The 24,683-nt window shown below is 36.1% G+C and overlaps 1 protein-coding gene across 1 annotated transcript in view; it reads left to right on the forward strand.

Moving 5' to 3' along the window:
• LRP12 (LDL receptor related protein 12) overlaps positions 1–24,683 on the forward strand; it is a 51,472-nt gene that overhangs the window by 17,679 nt on the left and 9,110 nt on the right. The window contains exons 2-4 of the mRNA XM_063389427.1: positions 11,810–11,866; positions 18,615–18,750; positions 20,182–20,384. Coding sequence (XP_063245497.1) covers positions 11,810–11,866; positions 18,615–18,750; positions 20,182–20,384 — 396 coding nt within the window. The remainder of the gene's footprint in view (positions 1–11,809; positions 11,867–18,614; positions 18,751–20,181; positions 20,385–24,683) is intronic.

The following is a 24,683-nucleotide window of genomic DNA, read 5'->3' on the forward strand; positions in this document are numbered from 1 at the left end:
AGAAAACACAGTTTTATCTTTCAAATGATATTTTTCATACATGAAATAAACATGCATTGTTTTTATGATTTTTATATTTGATATATGTGCAAAATATGCTGTAAATATACTGTTGTTTCACTGCCACAAGTAACCTGCTTGCTTTCAAGTCACTTGTGTCACTACAGTGAATGCAGTTTGGATGTGCTGCAGTTAATTCTAATTTATTGTTACTGTCATAAAGGTGAAGTTGAAGCTCAGAAGCACTATACCACTGACTCCGGTATTCCCTGGTTTGCTCAGGCCAATGTTCCAGAAAGAATACAGCAGATCTGGAAATTACGGTTTGGTTTCTCAATCCCCTATTTTTGCTTCACTCAAAACCATGAAATTTCCTCCTTATTCTCTGTCTGGATTGTGACATCATATAGCCCCTCTGCTGAATAAAGACTTGAAATAAATTGATGCTGTAACTTCATTTTATTAATCCAGTGAGCTGTCTGGATTTTGAAACCATTATTCTCTGGATGTATCTTAGGCCTTTTTTTTTTTTTTTTTTTTTTTTTTTTTTTTTTTTTTTTTTTTTTTGGCACATGAGATGTAGGCTCACTAATAAAGGTGCAGCAATAGAGTGGAGCCTTCTTTTCAAAAACCCTCGTGATTCTCCCCCACCCTCCAGTATCAAGTACTCCTACACTATTTCAGTCTTTTTTGGAAGAAAAAAATCAGCTGTAAATCTGAGTCATACTGTAATCTGGAACCAGAAGCTTGGATGTTTTGTGAGTTCCTGGTAGAGATTCATGGAGTAATAGCAGATTATATTTTCATTTCTTCAACCTTATAGTAGGTTTTTGATGGTTGCAGTTATTATTTATGAATAACGATTTAATTTCTTCTGTTAGCGCTTTTTCAGGATAGCATGGGCCCAAATCATGAGAGGAAAAGAGGGTAACCAGTATCATGTTTTAAGAACATACGACCTGATGAAGTCCTGCTGTTACCATCTAACTTATGACAGAGTAGTGAAATCTTGTTTGTTTGTAGTGGTTATGGGGTTTTGATTTTAATTTTTTAAAATACAGTGCATCAGCTCTATACAAGTTGTGTGCTAACAAAGAATTAGATGAGAAATAATTTAGCATGATGAGAAAACAAAACCAATTTTTTTTTTTTCTGCAAGAGTGATTTGAAGAAACCAGTAGGTAAAGCACAAAGCATGTGAAGAGTATGAATCAAATTTGCAATGCTCTTCCCTCTACTGTATAAGCACTGTGCAGCCCACACATCAAAATTTTCCCCTAGTCTGGCACTTCTCAAGTGTGATGTAATTTAAAATTCTGAAATAAGGTTTCAGAAAAGGATAGTTACTGCAGTCAAACATGTACAAATGGGTTGAACGGCTCTTTTGTAAAAGAACTGAGTTTTAGTACTTTAAACATAGCTGTTTAAAATAGCTAGAAACTTTTTCTAGTTTTTTAAGTTAGGGTTTTTCTAGTTTTTTAAGTGATACAACAGGGGAAGTTTCCAAATAGGAGGGCAAAGTGTTAGGTTCAAATTAATGATAGGGTGTAATCAGTTAAGAATAGGCTTCTAAGCCTCATAAAGGACACAGCTCATTTAAGGATGGGTAGGCAGTATAGTTTCTCTTGCTTCCCCTGCTAGTTTGGGATCTACTTCCTTTTCCTCTGATTTCCTCAATTTTTTTTTGGTCGAGTTGAGATGTAACTATAGTTTAGGTGACAGAATTCACTGGTTGAATTGTTTAATTTTGGTTTAGTAATCTGGATTTTTTTCTGCTCTCTATCTAATGCAAAATGCTGCATGAGACTACCATGCGAGAACATGCACAGCCTTCAGGCAGTGGTCAGTCAGGTAGCCTCCTTCATACCTGGCTGGGCAGAATTGTAGGGTGTGCCATGAATAGAACTACTTATGTGCTTAAAATCAGGAATCTTGTTGAAGCTGAGCCAGTGTCTCTGCTAGATTTCCAATTTCCACTGCTTGCTGCCAAGTATATTAGAGCTGTCTATAAATAGTTGGTGGAATTTTTGACTGAGAATAAAAAATAATGTCAGGTTCTTTTCGGTCCTTGCCTTTTAAAACAACAATTGAGAAGCTGTAACTGGTTTATTGTTGTTGTTCTGAAACTTTCACACAAAAATCCTTAAGTCAAATTAGTTTAGCTGCTACTTCAAAATTTTTTATTTTAAGGATAGCAGATTCAAAATACAAGGAAGAGTGGAAAGTGGGAAGCCACACTTACAGCACAGGAATGTGAGGCATTTGTATACTTCAACATCATCCAAATGTGTGCTTGATGTGTCCTGATGGTGCTGTGGGCTCTGTTTTAAGCCTCCAGCATCATCTGGCTGGCAGCATCTGTATCAAATTTGTATTATGCTAACATCTCAGATGACAGGGAATTTTAAACATTTTCTTATGTGTGTTGCAATGGCATTCACAATTGATACAATATTAGTGAAGAATGCATGCAGTGCCTAATGAATCCAGAATGAGGACTTGTGTGGCTTGCACTGAATGGCTGCGGAGGCTGAGCTTATTCCTGAAATTGAGGTGGAGCCTTCCTGGCAGCTCTGGAGCTGTTGTGAGCAGAGGACATGCTTGGGGTGTGTATTGTACATCCCACAGCCTGGCAAGAGGGCATTTGTGGAGCAAAACAAATAACGCTGAAGACATGTTTGTGCTATGTATGTTTCTAAAGGGTTTTTCTTGGACTAGGTCTAGTGTGGCCCAGAAAACTCAGTACCCATTATAAGTAGGAGCATAGCCTCTAAAAGAAATCCAGTTTGCTGGTTCCAAGGCCCCAGTGTAATTTGCACAAAAGCACAGGAAGTGGAGCAATCAGGAGATTCAGAAACATACCCCTTACCTGAAATAAAATACTAATGTAGACAAATCCCAGGTTCACATCATAAAACTATCAGGAATAAAGGATGTGTTATGTTTTGGTAGAGGAGCTAATAGATTTTTAATTTGTAAATTCAAAGCATTCAGTCATGTAGTGAATATAGATTTTTAGAGTATTAGTTGTAATAGTCAATTTTTGAAGAAAGAATGCAGACTTTTTTAGGTGTGGAGGTAATTACAATGCTAAAAAATGTAGAAGTTGTAGGATATTTGTCTTTGGAGATTTTTAATTCAGCGTTACAAAATTATGAAATCATATTATCATAAAATGGCCTATGCTATTAAAGGACCATCTCCTTTACTTGCTGAAGACAGGGGACCTTCCACTAGACCAGGTTGCTCTAAGCCTCATCCAACATGACCCTGAACACTTCCAGGGATGGGGCATTTCTGTGGGGAGAAAACGTCTCTGTTCCTCACCAGCTTCACAGTAAAGAATTTCCTCCTGGTATCCAAACCAAACCTGCTCTCTTTCAGTGTGGTCATTACCCCTTGTCCTGTCACTACAGGCCCTCGCCAGCTCTCCTGTAGGCCCCCTTTAGGCACTGAGATAACCACAGCTAAATAACCACAGCTCTCAGCCTTTCCTCACAGGAGAGGCGCTCCAGCCCTGTGATCGACTTTGTGTCCCTGCTTATGGCACCTACAAAGGTAGCTGTGATGTTCATTCAAGTACTGATTCACTTTTGAGATTAGGCTTTAGAGCAAATGTGGATTTGGAAGCTTCATGACTGTTTTATTTACCAAGAAATTAATAAAGACTTGTTTTTCAAAGGTGTCATAAAACTACATGTTGTACACAAAGTTCCTCTGAGAGTAAAAAAGGACAGTGTGAGTGATTACAAGAAAACAATGTTAGACAAGTTTTGAATATACAGTGCAGACTTTCAGCAGCACCATACCCATTATTTTATATGCAAGAATAATTGACCAAGTACAAAATGGTAGATACTGGTTGTTATAAAAGGTAAAAAAAAATCTGAAACCTACTTAAAATTATTTGATTGCAGAATTGATTAGTTTTTGTCTTGGTTTACTGAATAAAGTTACATCACAGTAGGTCTAAAATAAAAATGGCACCACATAAAATAGCAGCACTAAGTACTGTATACAAATTCTGTACTTTATCACTTCTACAGTGAAATTTTATGTGGTTGTTTCTAGCTTTTGTATTGTTAAACATTTAAATAAGCCACTGTTTAAGTATAGTTTCATCTGCTAATAATTTTTATTCTTAATTAAAGAATTTACCTGTACCATTGTAGTGTTTGCATATACAAGACTTTCTCATTTTGTGTGAACATTGGCTTTCACTGTTTGAAATTTTAGATATATTAACTTTATCCTCTTTGTAGCAGATGTTCTTCTATTACTGGATTTTGGAATAAAGGTTGTCGCTGTTGCTCTGTTTGCCTTTAGTAGAAGATTCTGAGTGATTCCTGTATGGCAGTAAGGCTTTCTCTCAGTGTTTCTGTGTGTTCCATGTCTAATTTTATATTAAAGTAAATGGTTGTTTAATCCATTCCTCACATAAAGGATACTTTGCATCTTGCTGCTCATTTTACATCTGATTTACAAATAATTACCTAAAATTCTGATGACTCCAGTACTTAAACCTAAGGAAATAAGGAAAAACAAAGTGAACTTAACTAGGTAATGCTAAACTGTTGATTTAAAAATAAATAATACAAAATTTGTCATTAACTCTTCTGGAGAGTCTGCAGCTGCACTGGAGGTTATTGATCAGTCAGTGCCTAAAAGTCAGTATCCCTTCTCGTGATGCTCTTTAAATTACCTTTTGTCGTGTGTTCCATGTTGCCCTTTGTCAAGGAAGTAAGCAGCAGTTTGGTGTAGGACAAAAACTAGTGGTCAAAGTGCAATACATTATGTAAAAAAAGACAGTGAAGACAGGAAAACATGAGATTACTGTGGTTTGTGAATCTTATTCTGAGTAGTTGATCCAAATACATACTGGTGCACAAACTAACTGTATTTCATGCGTATCTGTAATAGAAGGGATATAGTGATTGCAAACTAAGCTGTCAGAAGGCTGAAAATAGTAAAATGGTGGTACCTGTAAAGGCTGGGACAGGTACTGTAGAAATTTGGGAATGATACTGCTGTTTGCTTTTTTACTGGATATGGAGATACTACAAATGGTTGCCTGTCTTCAGTGGACTGTATGTTCTGAGCTCTGCCCCACCTTAATTTGAAGCATTCCCTGTAACAGTAACTCCCTATTTCACGGACTGTTCTGGGAGGGTAAGTTTCAAAGTTTCAAACTATTAGACTGCCCTTTTTTTTTTTTTTTTTTTTTTTTTTTTTTTTTTTTTTTTTTTTTTTTTCATTTTGCTCCACTGTTAGCTTCATTTTCAGTTCCTTCACTCACGTAATTTGAAGTGCACATGTAGCTCTTCTGAGGAAGGGAAGATTTGAATTTCTGAAGTTTGATTTAGCAGTGGTTGGAGAACACATGGTGCACAGATAGAAAAGAAACTACAGGAGAAACCGCAATTTTGGAGACTGACTTATAAATGAGGAAGAACCATGTCTAGTCCTTTCTGCATGCCCATGTCCAGCTGAGATTACAGAAAGTATTTCTTTCAATTGGTACTCTCAGTATACTGAATACTGAGCCGTCTGCAGTTCAGGAGAGCTTGGCAGCAGCATGGCCATATACCTGTGCATGTGTAGGTCTTGGATGTGGTTACAGCTTTGAATTCCTGCAGCGAGTGCATTTTATTCTAAAGGCACTTTAGTTTAACTAATATAAGGAAAGTGTTCAAGAGATGAGGTTGTAAATAATGAGTCAAAAGACTGAGAAGGCTCCTAACTGATTTTTTTGGCTCATTAGCTGCAGGTGGCCCACAAGTAAATAATCCAGTACAGTATTTTGGGTTACATACTGAACTAATGCTTATAGAATGGTTTGTGTTGGAAGGAACCTTTATAGATCATCTAGTTTATCTGAAGAAGAGTAGTATTACTTGTTTCTTTGTTGGTCTCCCACGTGCCCTGCTCTGAGCTGTAACATCATAACCATGGATTAACTAACCATGGGCGTGGTAGGCAGGCAGTGGCCTTTGCACTTCTCTCCCACAGGCTTGGCAGAGGAGCCTGACTGTGGTTCAGTGGCATCTTCAGTGGAAGCTTGTTTGTGCACAGCAGCTGTGCTTAGGTGTTTCAGGAAGTGGGCCACTGGCTGGGACTGTCACAAATGTGCTATCAAAAAGGGACATTTCCAGGAAGCCAGATGGAATATTGCAGAGGCATCATGGATTTTTCCAGCTCCCTTATCTGTAGATCAAGACGGTTATTTTTATTTTTGAACTCAGTAGTCAAAGTACCATTGCTAAGTGGCTTTTTAGTGAGGTGATACGAAGGCAGCGCCTATTAATTCATGAAAGCATATAGTACCCTGGTGTTGGTGAGTTAGAAGCAAAACTTGGTGAAGAATAATGCAAGGTAACTTCAGGTGACAAGAGGCAGGTTTGTAAGGTACAGGGTGGGAAAGAATTTTGGGAGTAGGATGAAGACAGGATGTTTGGTCGTGAAATATATTGTCTGAAGTAAATCAAGTTGAACACGTATCGCAATAAAGAGTGTTTAGAAACACATTATATACAGGAACTGTTGATCTCTTGCCATTGATAATTGTGGTTCAAGAAAAATATCCTGCCCAGTCTTGCTTATGTGGCATTCATTATGCACTACAATACCTTTTAACTCAAGGTAGCGTAGAAAAAGCTCTCTTCATAGCCATTCAGTTGCAGCACTTCTTCAATTTATACAGTTCTATTTATAGGGGGCTGTAATTTGGCTGTTGAGGATAATGGCACAGGCTTAATCTTGATACAGAAGAATTTAGTGTCAATGGAGATAGGTGTGTGTGATTTTTCTTTGTGGACAGTAACTACTTAGTGTAACAGCAGAAATAAAGGTGACTTAAATAGCCTTTGCTACCATGATTTTTTTTTTCTTTCAGTTTTTTCATTTCAGCAATCAATTTTTCTGTAAATTTGGATGTAATTAAGTCTCAAAATACATGATGGTCTTTCAAATTTAAGTTATAGAGTTTGGTTTTACAATCACAGTGGACAAAGTTGCATGTACCGGATCTTTATGTCTGCTTTTGCAGTATTTATCATTTCTGTGTATTAGATTAGTATTAATGATTTTGGTCAATTTGAAATCAAAATGGCTTCATTATGAGTCATTATTTGCTGCCTCAAATATATCAGCATTTAGATAAACTTGTTCTTTATCTGAAGATTCAAGTTCATATACAGAGTAGAAGGTTGTCTTGTTTAATCTGAATATTTTGACTAAGGGACAATTACAGGAGGATGGAGGTAAGTAGGGGCCTGTTTGGCTATGCTTTGTGTAAATGCATGAATTTGGGTAAAAATCTAAGGAGTAGCTCATATCAGGACTGTAGGCTTAGTTTTATGCTCTGAAGTTATATGCACATAATCGTTTGAGTTAGATACACATCCCCTTTTGAGAGAGCTGTGCTGCATGGCTGTGGGGAAGGATGGATATAGGGGTGTAACATCCTAAAATGAGGGCTGCTGATTGTGCTTAGCCTCCACAGTGAGGCTCAGCATCACTGCTACTATCTGAGTTTCAAATATATAGAACTTTGCAGGTGATTTTTCCAAACATGTCATGTTTTTCAAGTGTGAAAGGATTCTTTTCCTTTGCTCTTTAGTTTAAGTGTTTGCTGCTGCCACATTTGTTGTCATCCCACTCCGCTGGCCTGTATTTAATCTGCTATCTCTGATGAAACTCAGAAGTAGTTAGTGAGTCAACTACATTCCAAGACTATGGGTTTTATCTTTTGTCTAGTTCTGTTCACTTCTCTGAACTACTTATAGGAGTCCTGGACCGGGATATCGGGAACTGTTGTTGTGACAGTGTCAGGAATTTCTCTGTGGGGTATGGGATGTTTACTATAGTTTCATATGGATTTGTAGGGGAGAAATTCTCCAACTGCTGGAAAACCTGAAGGCAGACCTACTGTCATCTTGCTTGCTTCTGTGGCTGGTCAACAGTGAGACATGAATCAAAAGGAATTAATTCGAGTGTCTGTGGAACTACTTGTCTGTCTCTGCCTGCTCCTCAGATGATGTGGCATTGCAGCCCAGAGGATTTGGGCGGAACAGAAAAAAGTGATGGAGGTCAAAAGGTCTGGCTTTGTGCTGTGAAAGTAAAATAAAAATCTTTGTATACATCTGCAAGAATGGGTGAACAACTTTGAACATAACCATTCTTCCTTTGAGCACTTGGGAGATTTTTAAATTTGTTGAAGATAGAAAGACACCTCAAAAGTTGGAGGTTGTTCAGTGATGTAAAACATTGTATCAGAATTCCATCTAATTTAGTAACCAGTTGGGTGAGTTTTTTATATTGCAATCTTTATATTTTTATATAAAGATTGCAATATAAATTTTTTTTTTATATTGCAATCTTGAAATCCATGAATGGTGGCAACAAACTCTGTACTTCAGTAGAAAGCCATTAAAAGCACTTTCCATACTTTTGCTTAACCTATAGGTTACCAGTAGTTTAAAATCTTATACTCTGTTTATGAATTTATTTTGTTTTGTTTAGAAAAAGCATATTAAGTGCTTGATTTTATCTTGATCCTTGTCCATTTGATTTTTTTAACTTCGATGCAGTTTTTGACCATATCTTAAGCTGCAGGGATAAAGTGGACATACATTTCTGTTTCGTACTTGTACGAATTGTTTGTAAAAGGATGTGAAGAACATGGGCATAGCCCAGGTTACACAAGTGATTTCTTTTAAGAAGTCAACAGAAAAAAATAATTGTGGAAGATGTTGGTTTAAAAAAAAAAGAATCCTGGTTTCTCACAGGCAGCACGGAAGGCAGGAACTTCTCGGTGTGTAGCTTCCAGTGCTGTGCTGTCACACTCCTGTAACTGATACAGACAAACCTAATGCTAAGTTTTGTTAGGTGACACCTGTTGCAGTTTAAAACTTCAGGTTGGAATGGGAATAAATAGTAAATATTTCTCTAGGACATAAAGAAATAAAAAGTCTTACTGGTGACCTAAGAAATTTTATTTTTTATTTTCATACTCTGCTGTGTTGAATAGGCTAGCACGAATTTCAAAGCTAATTATGTTCCCATATCTTAATGGAAATTACTGATCTGTTTTCTGTTATATTGGTCTTCTAGCAGGCTAACTTTATATGGAACCATGTGATTATTTGTTGAGATCATACAAGGATAATTACCTAAAATTTTCATAAAGGTGTCAGCAGTTAGTAACACTTAAATGGCATCTGAACACACTCTGTTTCAATGACAGTTTTCTATAAAAGAGGAATAATAATCAGAGAGATTTCTCATCTTTATTGTATTGGGAGTTTGTTTAAAAAAAGAAAGACCTTATTTTGATACTGTAGTACTTGGATCTGAATTTAGGCTTCATCATCACGCATTAGTGCCACTTCTGACTAATCACTGAAGTTAGTTTGACAATAAATCTGACATCACTTTATCTTGAGAGATTAATTGTTAGATGGTAAAGCATATTTAGATGGAAAATATTCAAGTGTTCTCTCTTTAGGTATTGTCTTAAGTTTCTTAACCCATTAATTCTGAGTCAACACATGCAGGATTTGGATGCAAGTTCCCATTTTAGTATGCTTCTCATTATTACTGATTTATAGTTTTTGTCAATCTTTGATATATATACTTAGCTTTGTTTTCCATCACTTCAGTATTATGTCAGTCTTTTCATGTTTTATTGTATTTTTATCAGAGCTGATTTCATTAGTATTCTGGGTTTTTTGTTTTACTGGTCTTTATGTACAGGCAGTTTATCAGGAATTCAGATTCTGGGAATATCAATGGAGTGTTCAGATACTGACTGTCTTCAATGTAATTACTTCTGGGCTTTTCATATTTCTAGATGTTTGTGAGTTCCTTCTTTTTGTCATGATGTTTGTTTTCAGTGTTCAATAACAACTGCAGATACAGCTGTGTGTGCTAATGCCCCTTTTTGCAAGTAAAAAGGTGAATAATCCCTGGTGTATTTGAAAGATGAAATGTCAGTAAGGTATTTTTAGGTTAGACAGGAGGTCCTGAAATGTGTTGATGTTTTCTTTGTGCCGATGTAAATAATGGAAAACAGAACAATCAGAAATGCGTTCTCTGGAATTAGTTACAAGTAAAATCATTTTCCAGAAAAGATGTTTATTTTGTAAATTGAGAGCTAAGTGTTACCATTAGAGTGGCAACATCCCTTGGTATGTCAGTGATATGCAAAGTGGTGAAATTATTTGGAGAATGGGTATTTAAAACTTAGTTGTATATTTTACTTTGAAAAGAATTTAATTGAAAAATAGTTGCTCACTAACACAGTACTTGAAATAGTTTTTATTTTAAACATACTTCAGTGTTTTGAACATTGAGGAGAATTGTTGCTGTGTGGAATTTTATTAACAACTGAGACAAAGCAACTTGGTTTGTAAATACATGCAGTGAAATGAGTACTTTGAAAATGGGGTAGGAAACATGTCACTTTAAAGAGCAAAAAAAATTAGTTTTAAAAAATAAATTAATTAAACTTGCTATTTTTCTACAAGTTGTGATAATCAGGTTTCTAACTGTATTGTCTGTAACTGTCTTTCAGAAGCTAAGAATTATGGCTTTGTGGTAGCTATGGCTTTTCTTTTATTGCTCAACCCTGGGAGCAATTTCTGAATCATCTTATGTGTAATCACTGTACCAGAGGAGCACTGAGGTGCTGGTTTAGGTATACTATGTTCTTGGTCAACTTGTAACAGTCTTTAAATTGGTATATTAGGAATTGGTGTTTTCTTGGCGTATGTAAGGTTCTTGTTGCCCAGACATAGCACACTGGCATTGCAGTGCTGGTAGGACAACTGATATCACATGCATGAAAATCTGTGTGACATGGCAAGTCTTCAATATTACAAGACTTTGAAGCATTAAGAGTTGTGGTTTTAGGATTTTCCTAGTGAAGTATTTTACATTTTAGATTCATGGCCTGTATTCAGAGAAGCTTATCTATCAAAGTAGCTCTTTCCTCCTGAAATTTTGGAAAGATTTTACTGAAAAATTGTTTTCAAGGTTAAAAGGAAAATATGATGGATAAAGGAGGGGAGAAATACACACAAATACAATTTGATGTGTCACATCATGTACCAGGACTGCCACCTGCCAGCAAATATGTTTGCTTTAGCAGACTCGTTGAACTTGGAGAGTACAAAGTAGTATGGGATTTGGAGGGATAATTTTTTTTGGTCTCTTACACTTGATGACCACATCGGTCTTGTTCATCTTTGCAAGTCTACTTTGTTTTAATGAACATTGGTGGGGAGTTACCCTCCAAGGTAGCTGGTTCCTGTATCTGAGCCATCTTTCTGGATAAAGGATATAGGCTGCAGTTTTTATGAAATAGATGAATGTAGTCCCCTGGATGTCTTTATTTGCATAGCATTTACTTACAGATCTTGCTCCAGAAGAAGATGGGGAAGATGCATTGAAACTGACCTTTCTTGAAAGTGAAAATAAAATAGCACTTGATGCAGAATACAGTCTTCCATCTAATGTGCATAGTTTCTCAGAACTGACAGTATCAGTCTCTGCTTGTTCCTTAGCTTTCTAATAAATCTAATTGTTCCTAGTAAACGAACAATGCTTGGGTGGGGGTACTTTTTATTGTATGGTAACTTTTTCTCTAGTTTTTCTCTTTCATTTATGATAAAACTTATATAGGACCTTTCATGTTTAATATTAATTAAAATAACTTCAGGTTTGTTCGTTCTGTTCTGTAAAAAGGTATCTGAAGAATTTTTACAAATTTTATCTTGGAAATTAGCTTATTCATTATGTTTAATTTTAGGAAATGGTGCTCTTGCAGAACATTCTGAAAATGTGCATATTTCAGGAGTGTCAACGGGTAAGTCATTTTTTGTAATGTTTAAATTTCATGCATGACTTAAATAGTAAATATTGAAAGCCACCTGGTATCTTATGAAGAGATATTTGGCTATAAAAATTATTACTGCCTTTTGCAGCATGTAATAAGGAATGAAGCAACTGGAACATGGAAAAATTCTCATAAGATAAAACTGATACCTGCATGCTCATGAACAGATTATGCCTTTCTAAGTGGACTGCTTAATTATTTTTCCATACAAACATTGAACTAAGAGAAAAGTTGGTTTAAGTTGAATTGATATTTTCTTTCCACAGTAAAGTTTTTGTATAATGAAATTTACTGAAATGTAATTTTGGACACTGCTAGTATCAAATAACATAAATCCAAGAGTTATGCATCTCACCTGATTAGATTTAACTGAAACGACCGTACACTTGACTGCACAGTTTCCCTAATACAAGAAAAAAACCTTAGAACTCATGAAACTGAGAAACTGATGAGCTGCTCGGAGAATATGGGGTATAAAAGCAGCACACACTGCTCAAAGGTTCCTGTGTTCTCTTCCAGTGAGTGAGTTTTAGGCCTCTTCTGGGTGGCAGCCGCAGTCGGGTCTGTTGTGTGTTGGTGATGGGACTGTGAGGCCGTTGAGGTGTAAAGTCTTTGTTCTTCTGATGCAGTGCAGTGTCAGCAGCTGCTGGGTGTGGTTATCATACAGATACCCGGAATTTGTGCAAATGGCAAGATAAAGGCTCCTCAGCAGGTAGCAGAATACAAGCCTGATTCTTTCCCTAGGAAAGCTGCCTCTAATCCCTAGAATTCAAACTGTTTGTCACACCTCCTTCACCTAAAAAAGAGTCAAAATGCAAAGTTGTCCTTTTTGAGAACAGCTTGTACATCTCACTGTAGTTATCCTTGCAGTATTGCTTTAAACATTACGTTGCTACTTGTATGGTTGAGGTTTTGGATAAATTTACGGTCAGTGGATGGTCTCTGTTACACCTACTGGTTTCTATTTCCTTTTTATTATTGACTGCTCAAAGGCTGTTACGTCTGTTTATAGAAGATCTTTCTTACCCATTCTTGTGCTGCATCATGAAGGCTGCTGTTGCTTTTCAACAGTACTGGTGCACCAAGTGTCATATATACTACATTTATGGCACACTGTAAACAATAAATGTCAACATAGCTACTTGTCCCTCTTGGAGCAATTATTGCTGGAATTGGAATGGATGAGAGACACTAAGTCAACCTAAAATTTCGCTATGCAGCTTTCAGGGTATGTTTTAACAAACCCTCATGCCTTTGTTTACTGCAAGGGTTGTGTCACAGGTCACAGTACAGGCCAAAAAGCATCTGCTGGGCAAGAGGTGGATGAAATTTCTGACTCTGCTTCCAGTACTTTGGCCAGCATGCTTGACTAGGCAGTGCCAAGAAGAGCAGAACACAACGTACTTTGTACGGAAGATAACAGCAGCTGGTAGATAGAACTTTAAATACTGAGAAGAAGGATCCATTTAGAAATAATAATAATAAAACAACAACAAAACAAACAAAAAAAAGTATCTGATGTTCTTGTGTTTTTAAATAGCTTTCCAAATGGGAAGAAATAAATCTGTACTTCAAGGTTTCTTTTTTAAAACAAAGTGCAAGTTTATCACTGGGGAATTTCAATGTAATGGAGAAGGAGTGATCTGTTAAGGACAACCTGAAGAAAGCATATAGACTGACCCAGTAGCATTTTCCTTACTGCTCTTTGTATGTACATCTTAAATTTTAAGTGCATAGCCCAAATATAAGAGATGGTGATAAATTAAATCTTTATATTTAGCAGAACAGTTGTAAGCAGAGTTTCTGTAAAATAGACCCAAAGACATCTGGCCTTTAATCTTTCTAAATCCAACTTCCACTTGGTGCTAAAACCAAGCAAGCGATTTTCTTGGACAGTTGAACAGAGATGGGATTTAAAATGGAATTTTTGTCTTGATGGTAGATTTCCTGTCATGCTGCTCCTATAAGACTACATGACCTACCTTACTAAATTATGTTTTAATAGCACAGACCTCTGTGGCCTTTGGTATTTATGCTTCTACTGTATATTATATTACCAAGTTACAGGTACCCTTCTAATATATGAGCATGCTTTTTCTGCCAGCAGCAATTAGTGGAATGTTATCTCTTCGTATGTAAGCTATCACTACAGAACAAGTGTTTATGCCTTAAAATCTAAAGAGTTCAGAAATATTTTCAGATCTGTCTTGGAGGTATGTTGAGCCATAATTGTCACAATTGCAAAATCAATTTGCCATCTCCCCAACCCCACACTCTGCATTTTAAAGAACTGCAGCACTATTTTATATATATATATATATAAAATTATTTCTTTTTACTGAATATGTTTCGGTATTGCAAAGCCAAGGGCATTTTAAATGAAAGCCTTTTGGCTTGACCTGGAGGCAAAGATTCCTATGCCTTCTTCCCCTGTAGTTTTCCACATAAGACTTTCAGTGGCTCCTGAGACTTACAATGCAATAATTATCCTCCCCGTTCACGGTTTAGACTTTATCACAACATTATTCTCTTTTTACTCTAAGCTGTTTTAAACACCTTCAGATCATTTATCCAGCTGCATTCATGTCCTTACCATGTCCAATATAATGCATACCTTATCATCCTGTGGTTCACATTGAAAACTAATTCTTTTATCTTTTCAACTAATCTCCTGGCATTACTGTGAAGATAAATCCCTAATCTCCCTCTCCCTGCTTTTCTGAAGTGACTTTTTTCCTTGACATGTTGTTCACTCTTACTACAGGTACTTTACTTCTCTAGATCTTGCTACAGAGTTTTTGCATAGGTTTCTTCATTATTTTCTTGTTATAACTTGCTTGTTGAATTTGGTACAGTAAACTTTTAATGGGCTCCCTTCTGTTTACTGGTCAACATCCTGTAGTTTATGATAATATTCTGTAATGTGGGATTGTAAACGAATTTCAGGAAGAAAGAAATAAGAAAAATTTTTGTATCTGTTTTTTTTTTTTTAAATCAGGAAAATCCATATGCAACAGAAAATTATGTGCAAGGTCCTTTGACCATTATTTTACATTGTAATATATGAAACATCCTGAGTCCTAATTGCAGTATTGCAATTTACTGAACAGTAATATCAGACTAACAAACGGAATTGTAAATAGATTTTTAATAGAATAAAGGTTATAAAAGGAAAGAGATTGAAACAGGTAGGAGATGGATGAGCAGAATTGTGCCAAAGAATACAAGGGCATTGAAGGGAGTGTAAGCAGACACAATATTCACATAGAAATGGTTGTGCAAGAGGAGTTCGTTCCCCCTTCTAAATACTACGGCCAACAGCATGAGATTTGAGAACATCTTGGGCATGCATCACTGGGTGTCTTTGCTTCTCTACAATGCAACCTTCTCAATTTCTTTCCTGCTTCTGCCTTGGTTGCAGACTCATTTCCTTTTATCCTGACTCATCTAATTTTCATTCTGCTGTTCTCTTATGTATTTTTAATAATTGAAATAAAATATTATATACTGATTATAAATTTAATTAGTTTTCCTGTAATGTTAAGTTGTCCTAGACACAACTGACCCGTATGATAAATACTTGTAGGGCTGCTAGCAATTGAGATTAAAAGTCCAAATTTTTCTCAACTTAAAGTAAGGATGTTTGCCTCTATTGATGCATTTGTGTTTTACATGCTGCTGGTTGGATTTTTTTTAGCCCATATCTTTTGTGATGTTGCTTGCATTCTGCATGTTAACAAATACATGAATAAGATGTGTTACACTATAGTCTATAAAGGTGTAGGAGAAACATCCTAGTTAGGCAGAGAGCAACTGATTTTAAGGGCTTGCTGTTGTCTTCATAAAGTATATTCCCTTGAAAGCTGTTCTATTTCAAAAGGTTATCCTTGATTTTAAAAATCTCTGAGAAATTATTCTCCCTCAAAAAGACAACACTTCCCAAGTATGGCTTCTGCACAGTTGATTTTCTACACTTTTTATGCAAACAGGAGATTTCTGTTGTCTCCTGGGTTTTAAGAGATTTTTAGCGTGTGAATATATATCAAGTATGCAATCACGTTTAACTTGTCTAGCCAACTTGAAGTTAAGAAAGCTGTAATTTGCTTTTCAAGTCCATTCCCTTTTTTTTGAATCTCCACTTTGTCACAGGAATACCTTCCTCAGTTTTCTCTTCTACAGTACTTGTACAGTTTTGTTCACCCTGTATTATTGTGCCTGGGGTCATTCTTGCTTCCTCATGCCCTCCATAGTCTGCATCTCTCTCCCCGTATTGGATGCTGTTGCAATGATCGTCTTTTGCTCTCTGCTCTGTACTGTGAGCTTTACTGGAAGCAGAGAAAAAGACAGCTTAATAAAAGAATGTAGAAATTACAGAGATAAGATTGGTTCTGCAAAGAACAAAAATATTCTGAGTTTGAGTAAAACTGGAAGCTTTCATGTGCTCTGAAAGCACTACCTTGATTATACAGGATTTTCATGTGGAATTTCTTCCATTCAGACTTGTGTACAAATACATTACTGTTTGTACTGCTGTAGGGTTTAGCATGTTAAGGTTTTTGGAGGTGAACTCTGTAAAAATGAATGAACCCATGTTGAATGGATTTTTTAAATGTATTTTAGTGCAAAGTTTCCTAAGTCAGGTAAACTTAAGCTTCTTTAGTAGGGGTTCTCAGTGACAAAATTTTGTCTGTCAGTTTAGAAATATCTGACAGCAGGTGTATGTTGTAGTGAAAATTTCACCTGCAGGCAACTTTTTTGAAGTTGGGGACTATTTCAGTAGTAACCAAGTAGTATGTGGAATTGTTGCCTGCATTTGAAAGCTTGGTACAAAGTGTCTTAGGCATTCTTCTACATTTTTGCATGTTTTTTTCTGTATATTCTTGGTTTTTGTTAAAACTGCTATTTTGCTTTAACAACTGAATAAGCAGCTTTTCTTTCAAGTCCTTACATTTATTGCCTGAATAAATGTTAAGTATCAAAATATCACTAACACAGGAGCTGTGTTCCAAATTATCATGGTGTTAGAGCACCACCTATAGGGTTTGCTCAAACATTAAAAAGAAAGTGAATGATTGCATATTCAAATGAAATAATATCTTTCCGTATTTTGTTACTTTCATCCCAATATATTAGGGCAGCTCCTGTGTCCTGCAGTTGAGGTATGTTAATACTTAACTGTGAAGCATGAATAAAGTTCTAAAAAGGAACATGTGAAAAACTGTTTGAAGCATTATTTTATTATAGATATACAGGAAAATAGAAAATTTCCTGAGTTTTATTTTTGCTGTGGTATGTAAGTTAATATAGAAAATTCAGACATGTCAGCATTTTTGTCTTTTCATTTTTCTAAAATATATTTTAAAGTGTATTTGATATGCCATATAGACTTTCATAATACCTTACTTTAATAATAACTTAAGATTGTAATGTTTTATAATTTCAGGTCCCTATATTATGGCAAAATTATTTTAAAAGCTTGATTGTGTATAAAAATAGAAAAAAATAACCCATCCACAAATTACATTATTACAACTTTTCCACTGTAATAAATGCAGTTCATTCTTCATCATGTTTGTTTATTCATCAGTCCTGATTGGCTATTTTAATCAAATAGGAATTCTAAAAGCTTTTGATGATCAGACTGGAAGTGGTTCCATACTTGTAATAGTTTTCTTCAAACTACTGTGTGTAACTTACTGGACTACCAGTAAGTTACACACAGTAACATTGACAGCTTGGCAGATTTTGGACTATCAGTGATAAAACTGAAAACTAAAAGTGCAAAGGCCAGTTATTTTTAATGTGTTTTCTTGCCACTGAGGCTGCCTCATAATTTGAAGCTCTGCAGTGAGAGTATTGTAGCCTTTCTGCTTATGTGAAGGTTGTGTGTATGATGCTGTATGACTGGTGTTGGATATGAGGCTGCTAAGAGAGGGGAAAACCAGGAAAACCGAATCCGCAAAGTTAAGTCAATGTATATTACTTCAAATGAAATCAGAAGTATTGAGAACACTCGAGGTGTGGAAGGAACAGCAGCTGAGTTAAGGCCACTGCGGAAAGCTACACCTTTTATAAAGTAAGAGTACAAATGACTGAGTTTCTTCAGTGGTACATAATTAGATCTATAAATCCAATACATTATCAGAAATGTAGTTTTGCAGATCTCTTTGCTGCAGTAAGTGCTCTTTTCCTTTCAAGCATTTGGAATCGTGTATGGAGATCATTTCCATGCCAAGAACTGGAAGGGGAAAGGTATTTAAATAATGGTCAAACACTGGGTCTACCTAAGACAGGAAATTTCAGCTGCTTGAATATTTAGCTTTGGTTTTCACCTTCTAATGCACTTGTCAGTATAAGGTGTTAATGCATGGTTTAATTGAACTGAATCTTTCTAAAGACTAAAAATAAAATTTAAAAATAAAAAATTTTTACCTTAATAAAGTTGTCAAAATTCACGTAGAATAGTATTTTTTAATCTGTAACAGTAATTTACATAAGTAAAAAGTGCTGCACTGGCAGTGTTGGAAAACATCTTTTGGCTGAGGTGTTCCATTACAAACTCCTTTAGAAGTTGTGGGTTTTTTAAATGGTATGTCATGTAACTGACTTTGATATTCTCCCTCATTAGGTGCTGATTGATTGGGTGGGGTTTTTGTCCTATTGGCTTTTAAAAAAACAGAATTAATCAAGTTGCTTTCAATATATGTGTATTTTTTAGCTTGTGGAGATATTCCAGAACAAATTCGATCACCAAGTGGAACAATCACAAGTCCAGGGTGGCCCTCTGAGTATCCTGCCCGAATTAACTGCAGCTGGTACATCCATGCCAACCCAGGGGAGATCATTACTATAAGGTAACAGTTGCTCCTGTGTTATCCACGTGGATCAGAGAAGTGCTAACCAGACGTTTTTACCTGCCAGTTGGGCACATACCAGTGTTCTCTTCCTTCCTGTAAGCGAAGGATTTCAGTTCTGTCTGCTGTTTGCCTTTCCTTTTCTCTGATTTGCTTGCACACAGCCATGTACCATTTGTTTTTAGCTGGAGAATCGGTGACAGAAAAAATTTCAGTGCACTCATCTATTTGCATTTTTTCAGTGTGTCTGAAACATAGGAAAATTTCATTAAAAAATGTATAGACTAAATGCTGTAATGCTTCATTGCTGTGAGGACTCTTGGTGTGCTTAAAATGTCGGGGACAAATAGCGAGTCAGTAAATATGACTGCAGTTCAGGAAAGGCTGAGTTTTGATGCAGGGAGCTCCTCACAGTTTCACATGTCTTGTAACTTTTCAAAAGTAATAATGTAAAAAAATTGTTGATTCAAGTTCCCATCAGTTCATTTCTGTTTACTGATTTCTTTTAGCATCAACGTACAAGTTAGTACTGCTTCATAGACTTGATTATGAAAATGCATTACTTGCAGATTTTTTTCAGTTTCCAGTTTAGACTTGCTGACCTAAGAAACTGCTCTTCATTAGGAAGTATTTGCTTTGACATCAGTTACTTGTTTAAATTCTGCTTCTTAATTTAAACAATCTTTCTACTAAATATTTAACTAGCATAAATGCAATGTAAAGTAGGGAAAACTGTTCAGCTACTAGAGTGCGGTCTGAACTTTTCATACTGTTTATTTTTAATAAAACTCCTTTTTTTCTTTCATGTTATTTACTTCCACTCATACATAGCAGTTCTGATAGTGCTCTGTTGTCTGTACAGCCCTGTTTTGCACAGTCATTGCCATGGCAGCTTGTCTTGACCAAGTACAGCCATACCATGACAGTCCATGACATAATGCTTGGGTAGATGAGTAGTGCAACTGGGAGAAAGTCTTATCTGAAAAAATAATTTTGAACAATTTAGTATTTATAATGTCAAATCATATTACTGCCATTAAGTGTTGCATTAGCTAAAATTTTGGTGAAATTTGACTTAAAATCACTTAGTAGTGTATGAAAATCTTTAAATGAGACACACAAGGACAATTTCATGAACAGAATTTTAGATTAAAACAATATGTGTTTTTGTAGCAAAATTGCATTTCTTTAAATGGTGGATGCAATCTTTTGTTTGACAGAATAGATCCTTGCTGTCCTCATAATACACAAGTATCAACACAAGGTTAAATCCTATTTCTACAGGGGTAGACAAGCTATTCTTTTTATTTCAGAAGAAATATTTCTTTATTTAAAAAGAAACCTTCAAGCTAATTCTCCTGTGCAGTAATTCAGCAGCTTGTTTGTGTAATATTCAGTTCAGTAGCAATTTTGACCTCTTCTCTTTTCCAGCTTTCAAGATTTTGATGTTCAGGGATCTCGACGATGCAGCTCGGATTGGTTAACAATTGGAAGCTACAAGAACATTGAAGGCTATAGAGCATGTGGCTCTTCCATTCCCTCACCGTACATCTCTTCACAGGATCATGTTTGGATAAGGTTTCATTCAGATGATACCATCTCCAGAAAAGGCTTTAGATTAGCCTACTTTGCTGGTATGTTTCACATCATACCTAGCATAATTTTATGGTTTCACTCTTTGTTTCCTGTTTCAAGAATTACTTCTTTCTAACAGGGTACAGTACTGACTACAGGTCTTTCCTGTAGTCATCTCAAGGTCTGTTGAAATCAGAGAAATTACAGAGTAGGTAATGTATTTTGATCCCATGCTCAGTTTGAATATTCAAAGTGGGGGTAACAACAAGCAGATGGAATGATATTTGGGAAGAAAAGGTTAGCAGTAGTAGTAGGCACCTGGAAGTTCTTTTACCATAGTAAGATTTGAAATGTTTTCATCAGACTAAAATAATTTTTTTAAGTAGTTGGGTAAACTTCTGAGTATTATAAATACAATGAAAAAGGAAAGAAATGGTACTTTTTTTTTTTACATTTCTTACAGAATTTGCATTATTTTTCCCATCTCCCGAAGGTGTGTTATCTTTTGAAAAAAGCAAACCTAAAAAACCCCTGCCACATTAATATGATTAATCCAGCCAAGTGCAGACATAGTTCTGTATATGCAAAATTTTTCTTGTGTAATTACAGGATGTGATAAAAACTAGTTACCAGTAGTAATAGTTTAAGACCGTTTTGTGAGCCATTCTTATTCTATTAGAGGTTGCCAAGGGAGAAGAAGCCAGTTTTGGGTCAAGACTAGTTCCAAACTTTTCCTGGCTTTAAGAGGTATTACAGTTTTATGTAATAGCATGGTTATGGTGTTCTACATCATGATCATCCCAAATACTGGATTAGAATTTTCTTGGTTTTCACCATGTTTCATGTTACCTTGCTCCCTCCAAGTGTGCCTAAATCCCCTCACTGCCCAGCTCCAGATCTCTGTACACATTGACTTTTGACTCCTCCATAAAACAATTCATACTTGTAAACGTATCCAATGCTACCCAGCCTTCAGAACTGTTCCAACAAGATTCAGTAAATCTACCCTGATCTCCTCTAGTCTAAGCTGTATTAACTCCTGGTTTGTAGTCTGCACTCTTCTTACCTTGTAGAAGGTAAGGTTTCCTCGGCTATGTCAGTCTCTCACAAACAAGTTTCCAAGCACGCTTATCCCTCTCTATCACCTATTCTCAAGTCTACAAAAAAGCTCCTGCTGTGGTCCAGCTCCTTGCACTTTAACAGGTCTTGGGGAAGTAATGCAGACTTGCATTTGATGCTGGCCCAGCTTTCAGGACAGTGTTCTACCTGGGTTTTGTGCACTGTCTCACCATAAAACATGTCAGGGAGGAGGGAAGAAGCCAATGGCTCATCAGTCATCCTGTGCTGCCAACGGCCCAGGCAAACACTGTTACCCTGTGTCGGGTATCGGCTTCTGCCCTTCTCACCTCCCTCTCAAAGTGGGTGCAGAGGAAAGGCAGCATTCTTTCCTGAGAGGTTTTGAGAAGGAAGTATACCTTGGATAAGATTGTGGAATTGGTAGCGGAGGTAAACCATGGGATTTGTAGAATTTTTCTGAAAACCCTTTCCTCTATTTTTCTTTGATCTTGAGACAATTTTGTTATGTAACCCCTCTTGGAAGAAGCTGTAACATTTTCAATAAAAACCATTTTTTTCTGTTAATTGATTTCTTCTATTTTGTGTTGTCGATTAGAGTGCTTAAGACTTTACTCTTATGTTTATAAATGTCCTTTTTAAAAGAAATAAATTTTATTTTGGGGAGGTTTGTTCATTTTTTAACAAACAAGCCTTACTAAAACTTTGGCTTGAGTTTGCTCCCTGGGTTTGATACAATACTTAGGAAGTATTTCACAATTGAGGTGAAAGTGTAGTGTTTCAGTGTTCAGAGTGGTCTTTTAATGTTCTAAACTAACCTGTATATAGGAGAAAATTTGGCAGTTGCTTTAATAATAATCTGGTCATTTCTTCCCTTGAGTGTCAAAAAAAGGCTCCTGAAATGCTAACAATTCTGCTGTGCATTCAACTGTGCCATTGTGTTTGGTTTCTTCTCATCAGCATCCTGCAGTAGTGCTCAGATTAACACCTCAATAGACTATTTTAATCAGTGGTTTTAAGGGTACTCTCAAAGTTGGCAAGTCACCATAGAAAAAGGGGAAAAAAACAGTAATACATTAGTTACTTGGATGCAAGATAGCCCTATCTGTGCTGGAATGATAGAAACACTAGAGATTCCAAGTGCAAAAGTGACCATTAGGGAGCTCCATGTTTAAAATCTGATATAGAATATAGGTCGTGTGAATTGTTTGAATTAATTCTTGTTTAAAAAAATAGTAAGTAAATACTTATATTTAACTTAAAACATACCAATAATAGGAAGGAAAAAAGCACGACCGGTAGGAAGGGTACTGGACCAGAAAGTAAACTTTGTGCCACTTGTCTTTCTTCACTCTGTCTTCCTCCTGCTACTTATTATTTATCAGCCTTCTTAATTACTGGAGTTGAAATGGAACAGAGCTGACTAATGGTGATGTAGAGTGGAAAATAAACTTATTAAAAGCACAGAGGTCAATGGCCGCTGTAAATGCAGGGAAGAATTGTGTTAGTCCTTTGGCTGATGAGTGCTTCTAATGGTCTTGTGCTATCCTGAAGCCTTTTGTGGTACAGCTCCTAAAGTTAGTCTTATTTCATACATCTCTTATGATTTTAAGACTCTAATTTTTGATTCATAGGTAAATTTTCTTCATGTAAGGATTGCAGGATTGATGATTAAAAATGCTAAATCAGGATCAAGTATCCCAGCTCTATTCTGGGATGTTTAAAAGCTTGTAGAAGGAAGAGCTTGGTTTGAAATTGTATCCTGTTTTGTTACTGCAATATTCCCATCAATATTTATAACTCCATGTTACAGCTTTCTTCTCAACCTCTTCCAGGTTCTGCAATGCAGAAGGACTGAGCTAGATTATAATCAGTACTTGAACAGGTTCAATGATGCATATTCTACTACCTCCTACCTACTATTCTATTCCCTCCACCTATGGAGCATTGTCATTCCATTTAGGTAGGACTAGTCTAGCAGTTCAGTTTTACAGGTTTTAAATTCAAGGCCAAGGTTCCAGCTTTGCTGTGCTAATATTATGAACCCTAAATATGTGTGTGAGTGTACTAACCATATAAATACTTCCATATCTGTAACAGAACAAGATGATGGTATCATTTACGCTGCATCTGTTATTTGGATTTTTTTTTTAGTGAAATGAACATGTTCTGAAAATTAGTCACTCGCAGCACATACATTTTGCTCTCCTTTCATTCTTTAGTCTCTGAAAGCAAATTTGTAGACTTTAACATTCTTCAACAGTGCTTATAACATTTATCACTCCTGATGATTTCATTTTTCCTGCATTCACTTTTTAAAAGCCTTAGCATTCGTGAAATTTAAAAATTGTGTTGTACTTTTCTTTTTAAGTTATTTTTTTTTATGCTTTCTAAGCTATATTAAAATAGAAAAAAGGAGAACAGAAGTAAGATATGACTTGACCTATCACAGCAGATTAGTTGCAGCAAGAAAAATTCAAGCTAGTTGTGAAAACTTTGTCATATTGTATAATAAAATGGTGACTTTAAAAATTTGATTGGAGAAGGTACTGAAGAGACTAATCAAACACCAGTTGGCCTTGTTTTGAGCAGGTGATTTTGTTAGATGGCCTCCATTCCAATCTGAATTGTTCACTTGTAAAAAAAGATAGAACATGCTTCTCCTGGGATCATTAGGATTTCAGTGAGTTCATTATGCTTTCCTGTTTCCTTATTAAAACTTTATGTATAGCATTCCTTAGAATGAATGTATATTTGCCCAGTTTATTTTCTGAATTACTGCTGTGTAGGGCCATCTGCATTGCAGACTTGTTTTAAATACTTTGACCATGACAGTTCGTTTTATAGCAAATTTTACAGCCTGTACTGTGGTTTGTAGAAATAACAATGATTGAAAATGATACAGCAGTGTTTGACTCAGCTGAATTGTTGCAGAGGTGAAATAACTTGGATCCCAGGTATGCTTCCTTGTTCAACATGGCCGGAACTTTAATAAGTAAAGGCAAGCATTCATTTTTGTATTTGTTGCACTCCCATCTTAGTTGCTGCAGGAGAGGCAGGAGCAAGCAGTGGGAAAAGGAGAGGACAGAGGTTTCTTTGGTTGGTGGTAATAGGTAATCTTCAGCTGTCAGCTTCTCTCTTGCCTTAGATCCTTTGGTACAAAGTAGGAACCTCCGAAAGTAGAAGAGCATCTGACTGCTTCTCTGGGAAAGAAGTTAAGGAGATAACTGGTACTGCAGCACAAAATATTTCTGTGTTTTGAATGATAGATGAGAGAGTGTTTT

Source organism: Prinia subflava, chromosome 1 (genome assembly GCF_021018805.1).
Source record: "Prinia subflava isolate CZ2003 ecotype Zambia chromosome 1, Cam_Psub_1.2, whole genome shotgun sequence".
NCBI lineage: Eukaryota > Metazoa > Chordata > Aves > Passeriformes > Cisticolidae > Prinia > Prinia subflava.